At 37.6% G+C, this 13,238-nt stretch overlaps 1 protein-coding gene across 12 annotated transcripts in view; it reads left to right on the top strand.

Moving 5' to 3' along the window:
* The window catches only part of PRRC1 (proline rich coiled-coil 1), a 33,106-nt gene that overhangs the window by 6,535 nt on the left and 13,333 nt on the right, over window positions 1-13,238 (top strand). For 11 of the 12 annotated variants that reach the window (XM_040540896.1, XM_040540894.1, XM_040540905.1 and 8 more), the window contains exons 2-5: window positions 2,094-2,210; window positions 6,466-6,852; window positions 8,142-8,305; window positions 12,141-12,243. In XM_040540896.1, coding sequence (XP_040396830.1) covers window positions 2,114-2,210; window positions 6,466-6,852; window positions 8,142-8,305; window positions 12,141-12,243 — 751 coding nt within the window. In that variant the 5' untranslated portion in view covers window positions 2,094-2,113. Of the gene's footprint in view, window positions 1-982; window positions 1,001-2,093; window positions 2,211-6,465; window positions 6,853-8,141; window positions 8,306-12,140; window positions 12,244-13,238 lie in introns of those variants that run through there. The other variant, XM_040540903.1, reaches the window with a different exon arrangement.

Raw genomic sequence — 13,238 nt, 5'->3', positions numbered from 1 at the left:
TGATTACTTCAGTTGCACAATGGAAAATTCTTTCTGGCTTTGCAGTGTATAATTGGAAGAAGGATGACTTAGAAATGCTTTTACAGATGGAATGTAAACTCACGTAACCTGATTAAAAGACAGAAATCTTATCATTGCAAATTCCTCTGCGTAGTGAAGTTTAACGGAAGACTGTGTGCAGTTCCTTTGTAAGGGACGATGAGATGGATGTGCTAACTCTGTAAGGACGGTCTGTTCCCCACCAAGCAGTTACTGACCCATCCTTCCTGCCTAAAGTGAAGCTTTTAAATGGATTAAAGAGGTCCCCAGAAACTGAAGTCTTTCCCTCATAAGAGTTTTCATGAAGAGTGCTGTCTGTATATTATATACCATGCTTATTGGCTTTCTGAGGCTAGGCTCATTTAATATTGAATCATTGATGCAAAGCATAGTGGTTTGGCAGAGGGTCTGGAATTTCTTCTCCCGTATGATTTTGATGCTTTTGTTGCTTTTGGAGATATGTTACAAGCCTGGCAGGACTAAAACTTACATCCTATGTTTGGGATTTTTCAGTTTGGTTATAAGAGTTAATATGTAGGAAAAAATTAAACTTAGTGTTGTCTGTGCATTTAAAACAACAGTGGGGCAGTGAGGATATAGTTTTTTTCTTTTTTTTTTTTGTTTGAGAGAGAGGAAGAAATGTATTTTTGCATTTGGAATTACTTTTATATAAATGTGGGTATTCTTACTCAACACACTATCTACACCTTTTCCTCTATAAATTGTTAAGGGAATAATCTGGCACTCCTCAGTAGCTGCTGACGTAATGGTTATGGTGGAAAATATTTGAGTGTCTCAGTTTTTCATATGTATAATTATGTAGGATTTTTATTTTATTAAAATTTCCGTAAGAAATGTTACTTCAGAGAGTGATACAAATCTTTGCTGTGTAGCTTACCAGGCCTGGGAGAAGCAGGGCTTTTTGTTCGCTGCCTCTGCACTGAAGAACAAAATTCTCCAGGTGTTCTTGAGTCTTGATTTTTATTTTTTATTTTTTATTTTTTTTACCTCTCCTTTTCTTGTCCTACAGCTTTATACATTAATTTTAAACTTTTAAACGCATAGCTTTACTTTTTCAGTAGTGGTATATTTTGAAGGTTTACTTAAAAGCGTTACAAGATAAACTTGGTCTTCAAAATAAAAGCTGAATTTGTCGTTTGTCTTTGTTTCTGACATTATTACCAGAGTAGTACGATGCATGGATTTTACAGGAATTGGCTGTACTGGAAATCTTATATTTAGTGTACTATTCATAACTTTTTAAGTTTAATTGATTTCCCTGTAATTTTAGCTATATTTGAATTAAATCCTGGCTGGTTTCGTTTAGCTTTTCTGGGAGTTAATTCAGCTGACCCAAAGTACTTCCTTAAGGTAGGTGAGCTGCTGGTTAGACCTTAGGTCACAGAGTCAGGAGCTTCTGGGCTGGTTCCCTGCCATGCTGATTTTGTTGTTCGTAGTGTTCAGCCAGGTGCTTTGGTCCAGGTGTGATGCTCAGCAGCATCTGCTGAAATTCCTAGGCCTGAGGTGGTTACAGCTTCTTGCTTAGTCCTGGTTCTCTGCTGCCAGCAGGGGGAGGCTTTGGTCCTCTGTCTTGCCCCGGTCGTGTTTTGCATCCTATCCAGCCGTAGCTCAGAAAATAACAGGTCTTTGAATTGCTACCACTCAATGATGCAGCAAAATACCGCCTGGTAGATAAGTTTGTCTTACAGTGGGATGAGGGGGTTGAGATGGGTAACTACTCCTGTAGTATTACTCATCTAAATGCCATTAGTATGTATTAGACACAGTAAGTGGGCGTGCACGGTAAGATTTTTAGAAAGATGCTCGGTGTCTGACATATTGTTACAGTGCTAAAAATAAGGGTAAGGTGTAGGAGAAATGAGACGTACTAGATAATTATGTACTTGAAAGCAGACAATTTTTTCCTTTTTTCCTAGAGTTGAGATTTCTCCACTCTGTTGGGTAACATAAATCACTGTGTTGTGGCCCTCTCATTTTAATTTAAATTTTTTTGTTTTGTTGCTGAAAGCATGCTTTTTATTTTTTTCTTGCAGGTTTTCGTAGCTGAAGGAAAATGATGGAAGAGAGTGGAATAGAGACAACTCCACCTGGCACACCCCCACCGAGCACAGTGGGGGCTACTGCTGCCTCTGCTACACCTGTCTCATTAGGTACCAAAACTTATTTTGCAACTTGGTCACGTTTATTCATGTGTTTTGAAGCACAGCCATTCATCCAAAAATATTGCAATCAGCATAATTACGGTGCTCTTCTCCAGACTAATTTGAAGGATTTAAATTGTTTCTTAATCATGGAAGTGTGCTTATCTGATGCACATTTGACACAGAATATTTTAAACTTTTTTTTCATTATTGAAACTTTTTTTTATAAAGTTAAGTGGGTACACTTGTGTTTTTTAAGGATGTGGTCAACTATTAAGAAATAGTACCTTATGCTACAATGCACGGTTAGAAGATCAGCATAGAAGGGAGTTATAGTAGTAAACCTGAAAAGTAATCACTTTTTTAGTACTGTGGGTGGAAGTCAAAGCTATATGTGCACTTTATCTAATTTTTTAAAAGGATCTGAACACCATATGCTGAATACCAAATATTTTGTTTTTCTGACACATCTGGTATTTTGTGCAGTGGTCTCCAAAGTGCTATGTGCTTACTTCACAAGGTGCGCAAGACTATTCATTGGGGTGTGAGAAGAAAACATTCAAACTTTTATGGACATTTATTTTTATCTAAAAAATAAAGCAATTAAGCTCTTTGAGCATTTAATATATGCCTTGACACCCACCAACCCGAGCGAATAATCCAGTATGTCAGACAGCCAAGTTGTGTATGGTACAGAAGGTGTCCTTACAGAAGAGTGGGTGTTCCATAACACAGAGGGGTTGACAGTGGCAGCCTCACTTGTTATCTTGCTTTCAGTGTATTGCAACATTGTGTGTCTGGTTTAGTGGAATTGTGGATTGTATTACCTAGTTTAACTAAACTAACCGTCACAAAATGGGCAAGTGTTTTAGAAAGATTCCAGCAAAGATACCACAGATTGAAGATAATGCTAACAATGTGAACACAAGCAGGCAGCAAGGAAATGACAGAGATGACGCTTCTGCACATTGTAAGAACTCTTCGTCAGCCACATTGTGAGGTAAAAACAATGACAATCTAATCAGATCAGAGAAGAAGTTGGCCAAAAAAGTTTCAAAATTTTCAAGATTATTTGAAATACGGTTTTGTAGCCGCCACTGTTAGGGATGAACCTTACCCTAAGTTTATATTGTGCCTTTTGATATTAGCTAGTGATAGCATGAAGCCGTTATAATTAGCAAGACACTTAAAAGCTAAGCATCCAGAACATGAAGACTAAACTTTACAATTTTTTGGGCAACATTTCAAGTCGTATGGTGCTCAGTCCAGTACTGTACAAAATTTCACTACATTTAATACTAAATTTTTAGAAGCCTCTTTAGAGGCTTCTTTTTTAACAGTGAAAGACAAAAAGCTATATACCGTTGGGGAAACACATGTTCTTCCTGTGATGGTAAAAATGGCTGAAATAATACTTGGAAAACAATACGGTGACAGCACATTGTCAGCAAATACTGTTGGAAGATGTATAGAAAACATTGCTGAAGATTTGGAGAAACAAACTATGCAGTGTGGGAGGTTTGCCATACACTTGGCTGAAAGTACAGTTGTTCCTAGCAAGTCTCAGCTTGTGGTGTTTGCTAGATTCTGTTTTAATAATGACATACAAGAGCTATTTCATTGTGAACCACTAAAGGAGAGATGTGCTGTAGAAGATACATGCTCAACAGTAAATTACTTCTTTAGTAAAAACACAGTTTTATGGGACAACTGCGTAAGAGTAACCACTGATAGAATGGCTGGCTGCTTTGGGTGGAATTAAAAAACAGATGCCAGCGTAAGGTTACAGAAGTATCACCAAATGTGAAATTTATTCACTGCATTGTTCATGTCAAGCTATTGCAGCAAAGAAATTGGAGCCAGAAGTGCAAAGTGCTACAGGATGTTATTGATGTGGTTCACTTTATAAAAACAGCCTTTAAATAGCAGAATCTTTACAATAATTTGCAGTGAGATCAGGGTTGACCAGCGACATTTTTTGTATGGTAGAAGGGTTTGATGGTTATCTTGTGGCAAAGTGCTTAAAAGAGTTATTGAGCGAAGGATGAGTTCCATGTTTTTCTGGTATGATAAGACAACTTTTCCAAATTTTCTAACCTTTTCTGTAATGACAGTATCAGCATTGTGCTACCTAGCAGATACTTTCAAAAACTAATAGAAAAAAGTAATGTATCCCATAGAGGTAAAGGAGGAGTTTTAGCAAGCAATGAGAAAGTATGCTTTTTGTTAGAAACTCATGATACGGAGAGAGCATTTTGCAAATAGCTGTTTGGGAACGTTTCCTTTATTATGTGATGCTTTTGCTGAAAAGTAATACAAGTATGTACCTGTGAAAACTCTCATATCTGTACACATAAATTTGGATAGAGAAGTTCCTAACTTGTTTAAAAATCTTCAACAGAAAGAGTTTCTGTGGATTTTGAACTGATCTGTTAAAAATATGAAAGTGCAACATTAGTTTGCATTCTGATTAGCTTATATGAATTTACTAGCTGAATTTCAAGAAAAAAAAATTAAATAATTAATGGATGGAATGGAAAAGAAGAATCATGATTTAGAAAGCACAGTGAATGATGCACTTCCTCCACTTGGATCTACATCTACCATCTACTCGGATCTTTGTGAGGTGTTTTTTTCAGCTATGACAGATAGTAAATCCAAGTGTCAGATTAAACTGAGCATAGAAGCAAACCTTTTAATCACTATATTGCAGTGTTAGACCAAGACTTCAGAAAATAATGAGGCTTACTCAATCACACTGCTCACACTAAAGAAAAAAAAACAAACACAAATTTAAGTATTAAAAATAGAATTATATACTATATTAATACTTGGACATGAGAGGAGGATCAAAGATGGGCAGAGAGCTGGAGCATCTCACTTAAAAAGACAGTAGTAGAAAGGTGGGGTTGCTTAACTTAGTGAAGAGAATGCTCTGGAGACATCTTGCAGCTGCCTTCCAGTGCCTAAAGGGGGCCCACTGAAAGCTGGGGAAGGTCTCTTTACCAGGAAGTGTAGTAAAAAGTAAAGTGTTAAAGGCTTTAAACTAAAATAGGGTAGATTTAGATTAGACATGAGGAAGAAATTCTTTACTGAGGGTGGTGAGACACTGGCACAGGTTGCCCAGAGAAGTGGATGCCCCATCCCAGGAAGTGTTCAAGTCCAGGTTGGATGGGGCTTTGAGCAGCCTTACTTAATGGAAGGTTTCCCTGCTTATGGCAGGTGGGTTGAAACAAGATAGGCTTTAAGGTTCCTTCCAAACCAAACCACTCTGTGATTCTAATAGTTACTAATAATATATTAATAATAAAAAGTTTTAGAGCAGAAAGATGTTTGTACTACTACTAAAAAAAATGTTTAAAAAATGTCATTCATCTTTATCTCATCCTTTTAAAATTTATAATTTTGTGTTTGTTTTATAATGTACATGATATGCTAGTACAGTGCTACAAGAAAGTAATTTATAAATAAAGAAATGTGCATGTATTGGATGGTGCTTGCTCAATTTTTTATTTTATTATTTTTTCACTGAGAGGAGAGTATGAGATCAATGCATTAATGTAATTCAACATATCATTTAACTATTGATCATGTTTAGGCTGAGGTGCATGAATTGCTTGAGCTGATCCAACAGTTTGTTGCTATCAAAAAAGATTGTTTTTGTTTTTCTAACTTAATTTTCTGGCTATCCTTGATTTAGCGAGCAAAACTGGCTTATCCAAGGATCAGGTGGGGCCAGACTGAAACAGAGAAAGCATAGGGTTTATGAGGCTAGATACCAAGGAATACAGGTCTGTCTGGTGTTCAGCATACCTTACAGATTGACACCTCTGAAGTAACTACCCTAGGCCCATATCTAAGTTGAGTATACATTTGATTTTTCTTGAAGATGTACAGTTCCTGCATCACCTTAAGTCCTGTTGATTAAGCATTGACTTAGGAAGAAAGGTGCTAGCTAGAAATTTCTGCAGCAGCCTTCAGCAGCTGTCCATTCGGTAGACAAATGTTGACTCATCTTTTTCTTTTTAGCTTAAGGCAAATAGGGTAATGCAAGAAAAAGGGACATGGATTACATTATACTGTCACAAAAAAATGAGTGGAATTAATGTTGTGTGCAAACTTAAGCAAAACTAACATTCCCTTTCAAGGGAAAAAAGCAGACTTGTTCAAAACTTGCTTTTAAAGTTATCTGACCAACTCTGTAACTGAATTTCTGAGGTTAAGACTTGATATTACTAAAATACATTTTTTTTCTCTCTCCTAGCTTTGTCCAGTCCCCTTGCTACACCAAGCATGTCATCTTCTCCAGCATACTCACCACCCATGCCAGCTGCAGTGTCTCCACTTCCTCCTCCTATGATGACTTCGGCTTCTCTTCCATTTGTACCTTCCGCAGCAGTTTCTACTATTGCACCACCTTTAGCTCCTGCCCCACCTCCTATTGCCCCTTCAGCTTTTAGTACCTCCCTGCCCCAGTTCTCTACACCTCCTCCATTAAGCTCTACAGCTGGCTCTAGTCTTTCTGCACCTCCCACGGGTCCACCTATTTCAGGATTTTCCATGTCTTCAACCTATGACATTACCAGAGGTCATGCTGGTCGAGCACCACAGAGCCCACTGATGCCATCATTTTCTGCACCTCCGGTCACAGGTATTTTTTTTGCCCTTTTTTTTTCTATGCTTTCATGTTTGTGAGACGTGGAGGGTGTTGACCTCCTGGGTGGTGGTCTTTTTTATTCCCTGCTCTGCTAGAGTTCTGCAAGTTTAAGTTCTTACTATTCCAGGTACACTTAAGTAATGTAGCCACACTCAGAAGAATGGAGAGTAGCCTTTGAAATACAGTCATGGTCTAGAACAGAGTCCCTTTCATGGAGGTCTACTAGCATTCAGGCTTGCAAAAAAATCCTTGAGAAATGTGGGTTTTGTTAACCTGTGCAGAAGAATCAGACCGAATGTGGAGATGTATCTTTTGTTTAGGACAGAGGGTCAAGTACAGGCATGATATTTCCACAGTGTGGTATGACATTGCAGGCTGTAATCTCGTATTTTAGTTTTATTTTTTAATCTGTAGTGAACTGCTCATCCCATGACACCAGCTTCTATTTTCTTGTTTCAAGTCACTAAATTTCATTAGGACAGCTAAAAATGCATACCTTCCATGCAAGCAGTTTCTGTAGTTGCTTGCTCTACTGATGTCATTTTCTGCTAGTGGAATGGAAACTTGGCTGTTTACTTGCAATTGGGCCAGGCTTTTACTGTTACTGGTGATATCTCTTTTAAGTGTTCTGTATTAGGAAAATGTTTAAAAAGACCTATCTGTTGGGCAATGTGAGATAAAAATAACTCTTGATTAGGGCCTGTGTTGGAAAATCTGTTAAAATAGACCTGAGTAATGGGGTAAAGGCTCAAGCTAAAATTTTCTATTGTTTAAGTTTTTTTCTTTTTTTCCTTAAAAATACGTAAAGCTTTTCATTTGTTTGCTCTTTTTTCTATTGCTACTAATTTCCAGCACTCAGGGTTAGAAATTTTCCTACCTCTCTTTTTATTATGTGTGAGAACGTTCCTGTCTTTTTATTCAGAGAGCAACGCCCATTCCTCTTTTTCCTCAACTGAGGGCTTATGAAAATTTGAATACAATAAAAAGCACCACTATTGAACTAAGCTTTAATGAAAAAAAACCATTGTTTAATTTTATACATAATGTACAGGCAGTCTCAGTTCTATTAGTAGACATTGTTGAACTCATTTACAGTAGTTATATCTGCTAACCTTTAACAAGCAGAATTGTTCTGGGGCCGTAAAGAAACGAAGCAAAACAGCCCAGTATTCTTAAATTCTTCCTGCTCATTTTCCTGTTAAACAATGCATGTTGCTACAGTATAACAAGTTAAATGCAGTAGAATAAAAGAACACTTGTCTTTTATTTCTCCCTTTTACAAGGTGTTTTGGCAGATCCTATTACTCAACAAGCATCTTTCTCATCCCCTTTGGCTTCTGGAACTGGAAGTGGTTCTGCAATCACTTTTCCTGAGGAACGTGAAGACCCCAGAGTGTCTACTACTCAGGGTGGAGCACCTGCTGGAGGACTGTGGGGGTTTATAAAGGTAAGGTTTTTTTTCTCTTGTTACCTTTCACAAGAAGTTACGACTTCTTACTGACTGCAGTAGAACATACCTTATTCTTTAAATGCATGTTAATATGAATCCTGTCTTTCCTCAGGTCTCATGTGAAAGGTGGTCATTTTTAGTAGTGATGTTTTATGAAGTTAATGCTTTTTCTCTTCCTCCGCATAGAAGAGGAAGGACTGCACAAATGCAGGTGTTCTAGGTTAATTTTAGTTTTTGTGACAGGAAGACTTGCATGCCTAACAGGTTCTGTCACCCGTTCTTAAATCAGGTGACGTTTTAGAACATCTGAAAGCTGCTTTGTAATTCACAGCAATTGGATGCAGAAAAACGATAATCTGTTTTACCTCATCAGAATTGTTTATTTCCTTTTTTTATAATTCCCTAATGAAGTGAATTTGATTTCTTTGGGATGCAAGTCCTGCCTGTTCTGTAACAGACAAGTCTCTTCAAGGGGAGACCAATAAAATCTCTTCCACCAAAGAAAAGTTTACCTGAGAAATGCCTAAGATATCTTGTATGATTTTTCTGTTCTACTAGAAAATGTGGAGTATATACTGAAGAGTAGCTGCTCTTGGAGCAGTCTCATAATCCTGAGGAAATAGGCAGCAACATCCACAAGTAGAATTTATTAGTCTGTAACCTTTTTGAAGCTTTGGAAAATGCTATGTATAAGTAGCTTTGTGTAGATTGTGGCAAAATCCAATGACTTTTAATAAATGCTGAACCCCATCCTCAAGAGCAGCACCATCTTCTTTGCTGGTTTATGCCAAACCTGAAGGAAGGATCAAGAGGACTAATGTCCTGATGGGAATGTAGAGTCTTGGAGGGATTTTCAAGCTCTTTTGAATGTAAAAAGCTGGGAGAAAAAGTTGTGAGATGGAAAACTCTGCCAGCAAGGAATATACATCTTGACAGTGATACAGCTTTGAAGCGCCAGATTAAACCTCCATCACTACAGTAAGAGCAGAGAGAGTGTTGTGCTGCCCTTTTCAAGGAGAGATGTCTTATCATGATTATGAAAATACGTGTTTTTTCTTCCCTTAATTAATAATGTCCTTCTCTCAGTCATCATCTTTATTTTTGTATTTGCAATAGGTGGTAATGTTCCAGAGGAGAACGTTCTTGTGGCATGGTTTTGTAGCCCTTTTGAAAGTACTAGAGCTTGCAGTTGCAAATTATCAGAAAAGCCAATCTCATCCCCATTACTGTTGCCTTTTTACCAGGAAGGTTCAAAAGGTGTCCTGTTTCCATTTTTGGAGAAAATCACTATCTGACATCAATAATAAAAACTAAATCTTTATTGACATATTAAATGTTCTGTGTGGTTCTTGTGCTCAGTGGCCTCTTTTTGAGGACTTTTTAGGTCAGAGAATAAGGAATCATTAATTACAATGAAGCCATCAAGTTCTTGATGTTTGTCAGCATACATCAGACTTTGTTTTCTGAAGATGAGCTGGAATCTAGGAGACAAACTGGTAATTACTGTAGAAATGCATCCTGGATTCCATGTTGAAGAACTAAAACAGTAGTTGCAGCAGTTACCCTTATTTCTATTCTGGATATAGTCTGAACTACTTTTTTCTCAGGTGTTCTTAAGATATACGTTTATACCTTTCTTCCAGATTCCCTTCAAATTAGGTAATACTCAAGATTGTGACAATCTAAGATTAACAAGTTGATGGTCTGGAATTGAGTGAGACTGCTTCAGTTCCCTGGATCTGTCAAAGGTGGCCGAGGAGTCTTACAGATATATTCCAAGATTGGTTGCATGTTTCAGAACCAAAGTTAGACGCTAATGCAGTCATTGCACCTCATGGCTAGAGTATTTGACTGGTTAAGCAAAGAGGACATCAATACCTAAATTTTCAAGAGATTTGTATTTGCAGTCTTCCAACGTTAAAGATTCCACATCTGTTTGGATTTATGTTGACTTAGCAATGACTTGGCAGAAACTCCCAATTTAACTACATTATGGTTCACAGCGTTTTGATAACTTCATGTTTTGCACTGATAGAAAATTGCAGGTTATTTCTCCCTGCTTTGTGATAGGCCAATGACCATAAGGTAGTCTGCAAAGGCAGAAGCAGCAGTTTCTTGCTCTTCAGGAACTTGATTACCTGCAGGAGATGTGTATTAGTTATTAGTTAGGCAGCCAACCTGGAAGTGATCGCAGAAGTAGTTTTGGGCAGACCTGTGCGGTGCCAGGAGTTGAACTTGATGGTCCTTATGGGTCCCTTCCAGCTCAGGATATTCTGTGAAGTACTGCTTGACTCCAGAACTGGAACTTCCTACTGGCAGCGTTTCTGCGGATCTTATAGCATTCTCTCAGTTCTCTTCTTACTTCTCCTTCACTTGAAGCAGACAAACCTCAAATTATGAGAGAATTGAAGAAGGAATATTACTGGCCTGCTCATGACAGCATCCTGTGGATACATGAGAAATCACAATAATTTACGTATTACTGAGAGATGCTACCATTCAGAACAGTGTCTGGGGTTGTACGCGTGGGAAAGAAGTGGCTACCATGGGCTCTGCCTTGAAAAAGTTTCATTATGCTAGCATTAGAAATTGTTTTGTTTTCTTTACCAAATTCTGTAGTCAGGCTTAATGTTCTCCGCGGTGATGAGAAGAGTACCTGAACTCAGCAGTGAGTTATTTCAGTGTGAGATGTGGGTAAAACAATCCTTATTAGTATCTGTGCTATCTCAGTAGATGTAGGATCGTGCCTTTTTTTTCCTTTGTTAAGTTTGCAACAAAGAAATAGAAAGCATTCGTATTTGTGGAAAAGAAGCTTTGCTGAGCAGAAGTTATTCTAAGATAATTAAAGCTTGTCTGATTCTGCAGTTCACTGAAATACGTGTTACATATTAAGCAAGCACTTGCCAAAAAAAAGTGCATGCACTGTGCTTCCCTGCATAATGCTTGTGCAGAAGAGAAGAAAATGTAAGCATCTGCATTTTTAATGTTAGACTTAAAGCAGCCTGCCTACCAAAGAAATGTTACAGGTGTTATAGTTCTTAAGTTATAAATGTTACAGTTTCCAGTGCTTTATCCCTCGCAGATTAAGCATTGTTGTCTTTCTGCTTTCACCCTATAATCTTTCCTGGATTTAAGTAAACTTGTGAAGAGATACAGACATTCATTAAGACTATTTGCAAGACACAGGACAGTGTTTGTGTTTATATTTAATCAACTTTGAAGTCTGTCAGCAGCTCCACCTATGATTTGGCTGGAGAGTACAGTACATTTTTCCAGTATTGTTTAGAATCTATTTATAAATTGAAGACTTTCAGCTTAGTTGCCCTAGAAATATTTCTTAGTAATGGACAATACAAAAATAGATCCTATTGTCTTTATGAAGGTTAGAAAAGAGTGTTCTTCAGCTTAAGTTAGCACAGTCTAAATCTAGCTGCATACTCTGATGGTGCTTATAGTTAGCATTGGGAATCTACAACCTTATTAAATGCTCACGGATTCCAGTCCCAGAATAGGACCAGATCAAGTGTGTTGCACACTATCCCTGATGGAGATGTTTCTTTTTAAGTCAATTTGAGTAATGCATTAATGCAGAGGAGGATGGTGAAGACAATACTTGAAGTGTATGCTCTGACTAGAGTCATGCAGTGATAGTCATGTCCCGTAGCATATATGCTGAGGAGTGAGATGCAATGTTAAAAGGAGAAAATGTGATAAGAAAAACACAAAACTGCTTAATATTTGAAGGGAACTTTTTGTTTGTTTGTTTTTAAACTGTTACACCTTGGCATCCTGATAGAAGATAAATATGGAAATCTTATTTGCTTGAATTTAGGGTGTAGCTGAGAATCCCATGGTGAAGTCTGTTCTTGATAAAACCAAACATTCAGTGGAGTCCATGATCACAACACTGGATCCTGGGATGGTTCCATATATCAGTAAGTATTTGTGACAAACCATTACATAATACTTGTAAATAATAGGTTAACGTAATAGCATGCTACTTATACACTTGAAGTTTGTATATCATAGAATGGTTTGGGATGGAGGGGACCTTAAAGATCACCTAGTTTCAACCCCCCTGCCATGGGCAGGGACACCTCCCACTAGACCAGGTTGCTCAGAGCCCCATCCAGCCTGGAATACTTCCAGGGATGGGGCATCCACAGCTTCTCTGGGCAACCTGTTCCAGTGCTTCACCACCCTCAGAGTAAAGAATATAAATATGTGGTATGTTAATTCAAAGCCACAGCATTGTAGTGGTTTTTCAAGTGTATTTTCCAATGAATCACTCACTCTGGAACCTGGCTTCTTTTCTTTGTGTCTTGAGGTTCATTTGGCATTTGTATTCCACTATAGTTCATGTAGTGGCATAGTAATATAATTTTAATACAAATTGTGGAAGATGAGGAGAAAAAAATAAAAACGATTAAGAGGACTCGTCTATAATCCCTGAGTTCCATACTTTTTTTTTCTCCCACTGTATCTCCATTTAAGTGTTACAGAGTTTAAAGTACACTTTAAGTATCAATCCTATTAGATCACATGATTAAATACTAATATTGTATAAGGTACCATATTCAAATTAAAACAACTTGAAAAGTGGACAGACTCAGAGAGGCAAAGGACAGAGGTATTTACATGGCTTTTGAGGCTTTCTTCTGACTTTGACGTGTTCCACTTCACTACTCTGCTAGTATTTATACTATTTTTAGGAAATCTGGCAACCTTAAAGCAGCAGGAAAGTTAAAATTTTAAAACAGTCTAATGAGGTCTGAAGTATTGCTGGGCATTGAGCCATGAAGGAAAAGCATTGCATTTCAATTAGTTTGAAAATTATTAGGAGGGAGAAACTTTGTGGTATTCAACGTTTTTTGTTTTACTGAAGTACATTTTATGCCACATACAGTGACCTGAGATTTCCATTTCATTA

This window comes from Cygnus olor, chromosome Z, assembly GCF_009769625.2.
Source record: "Cygnus olor isolate bCygOlo1 chromosome Z, bCygOlo1.pri.v2, whole genome shotgun sequence".
Lineage (NCBI taxonomy): Eukaryota > Metazoa > Chordata > Aves > Anseriformes > Anatidae > Cygnus > Cygnus olor.
This window is presented reverse-complemented; position numbering and strand designations above follow the sequence as displayed.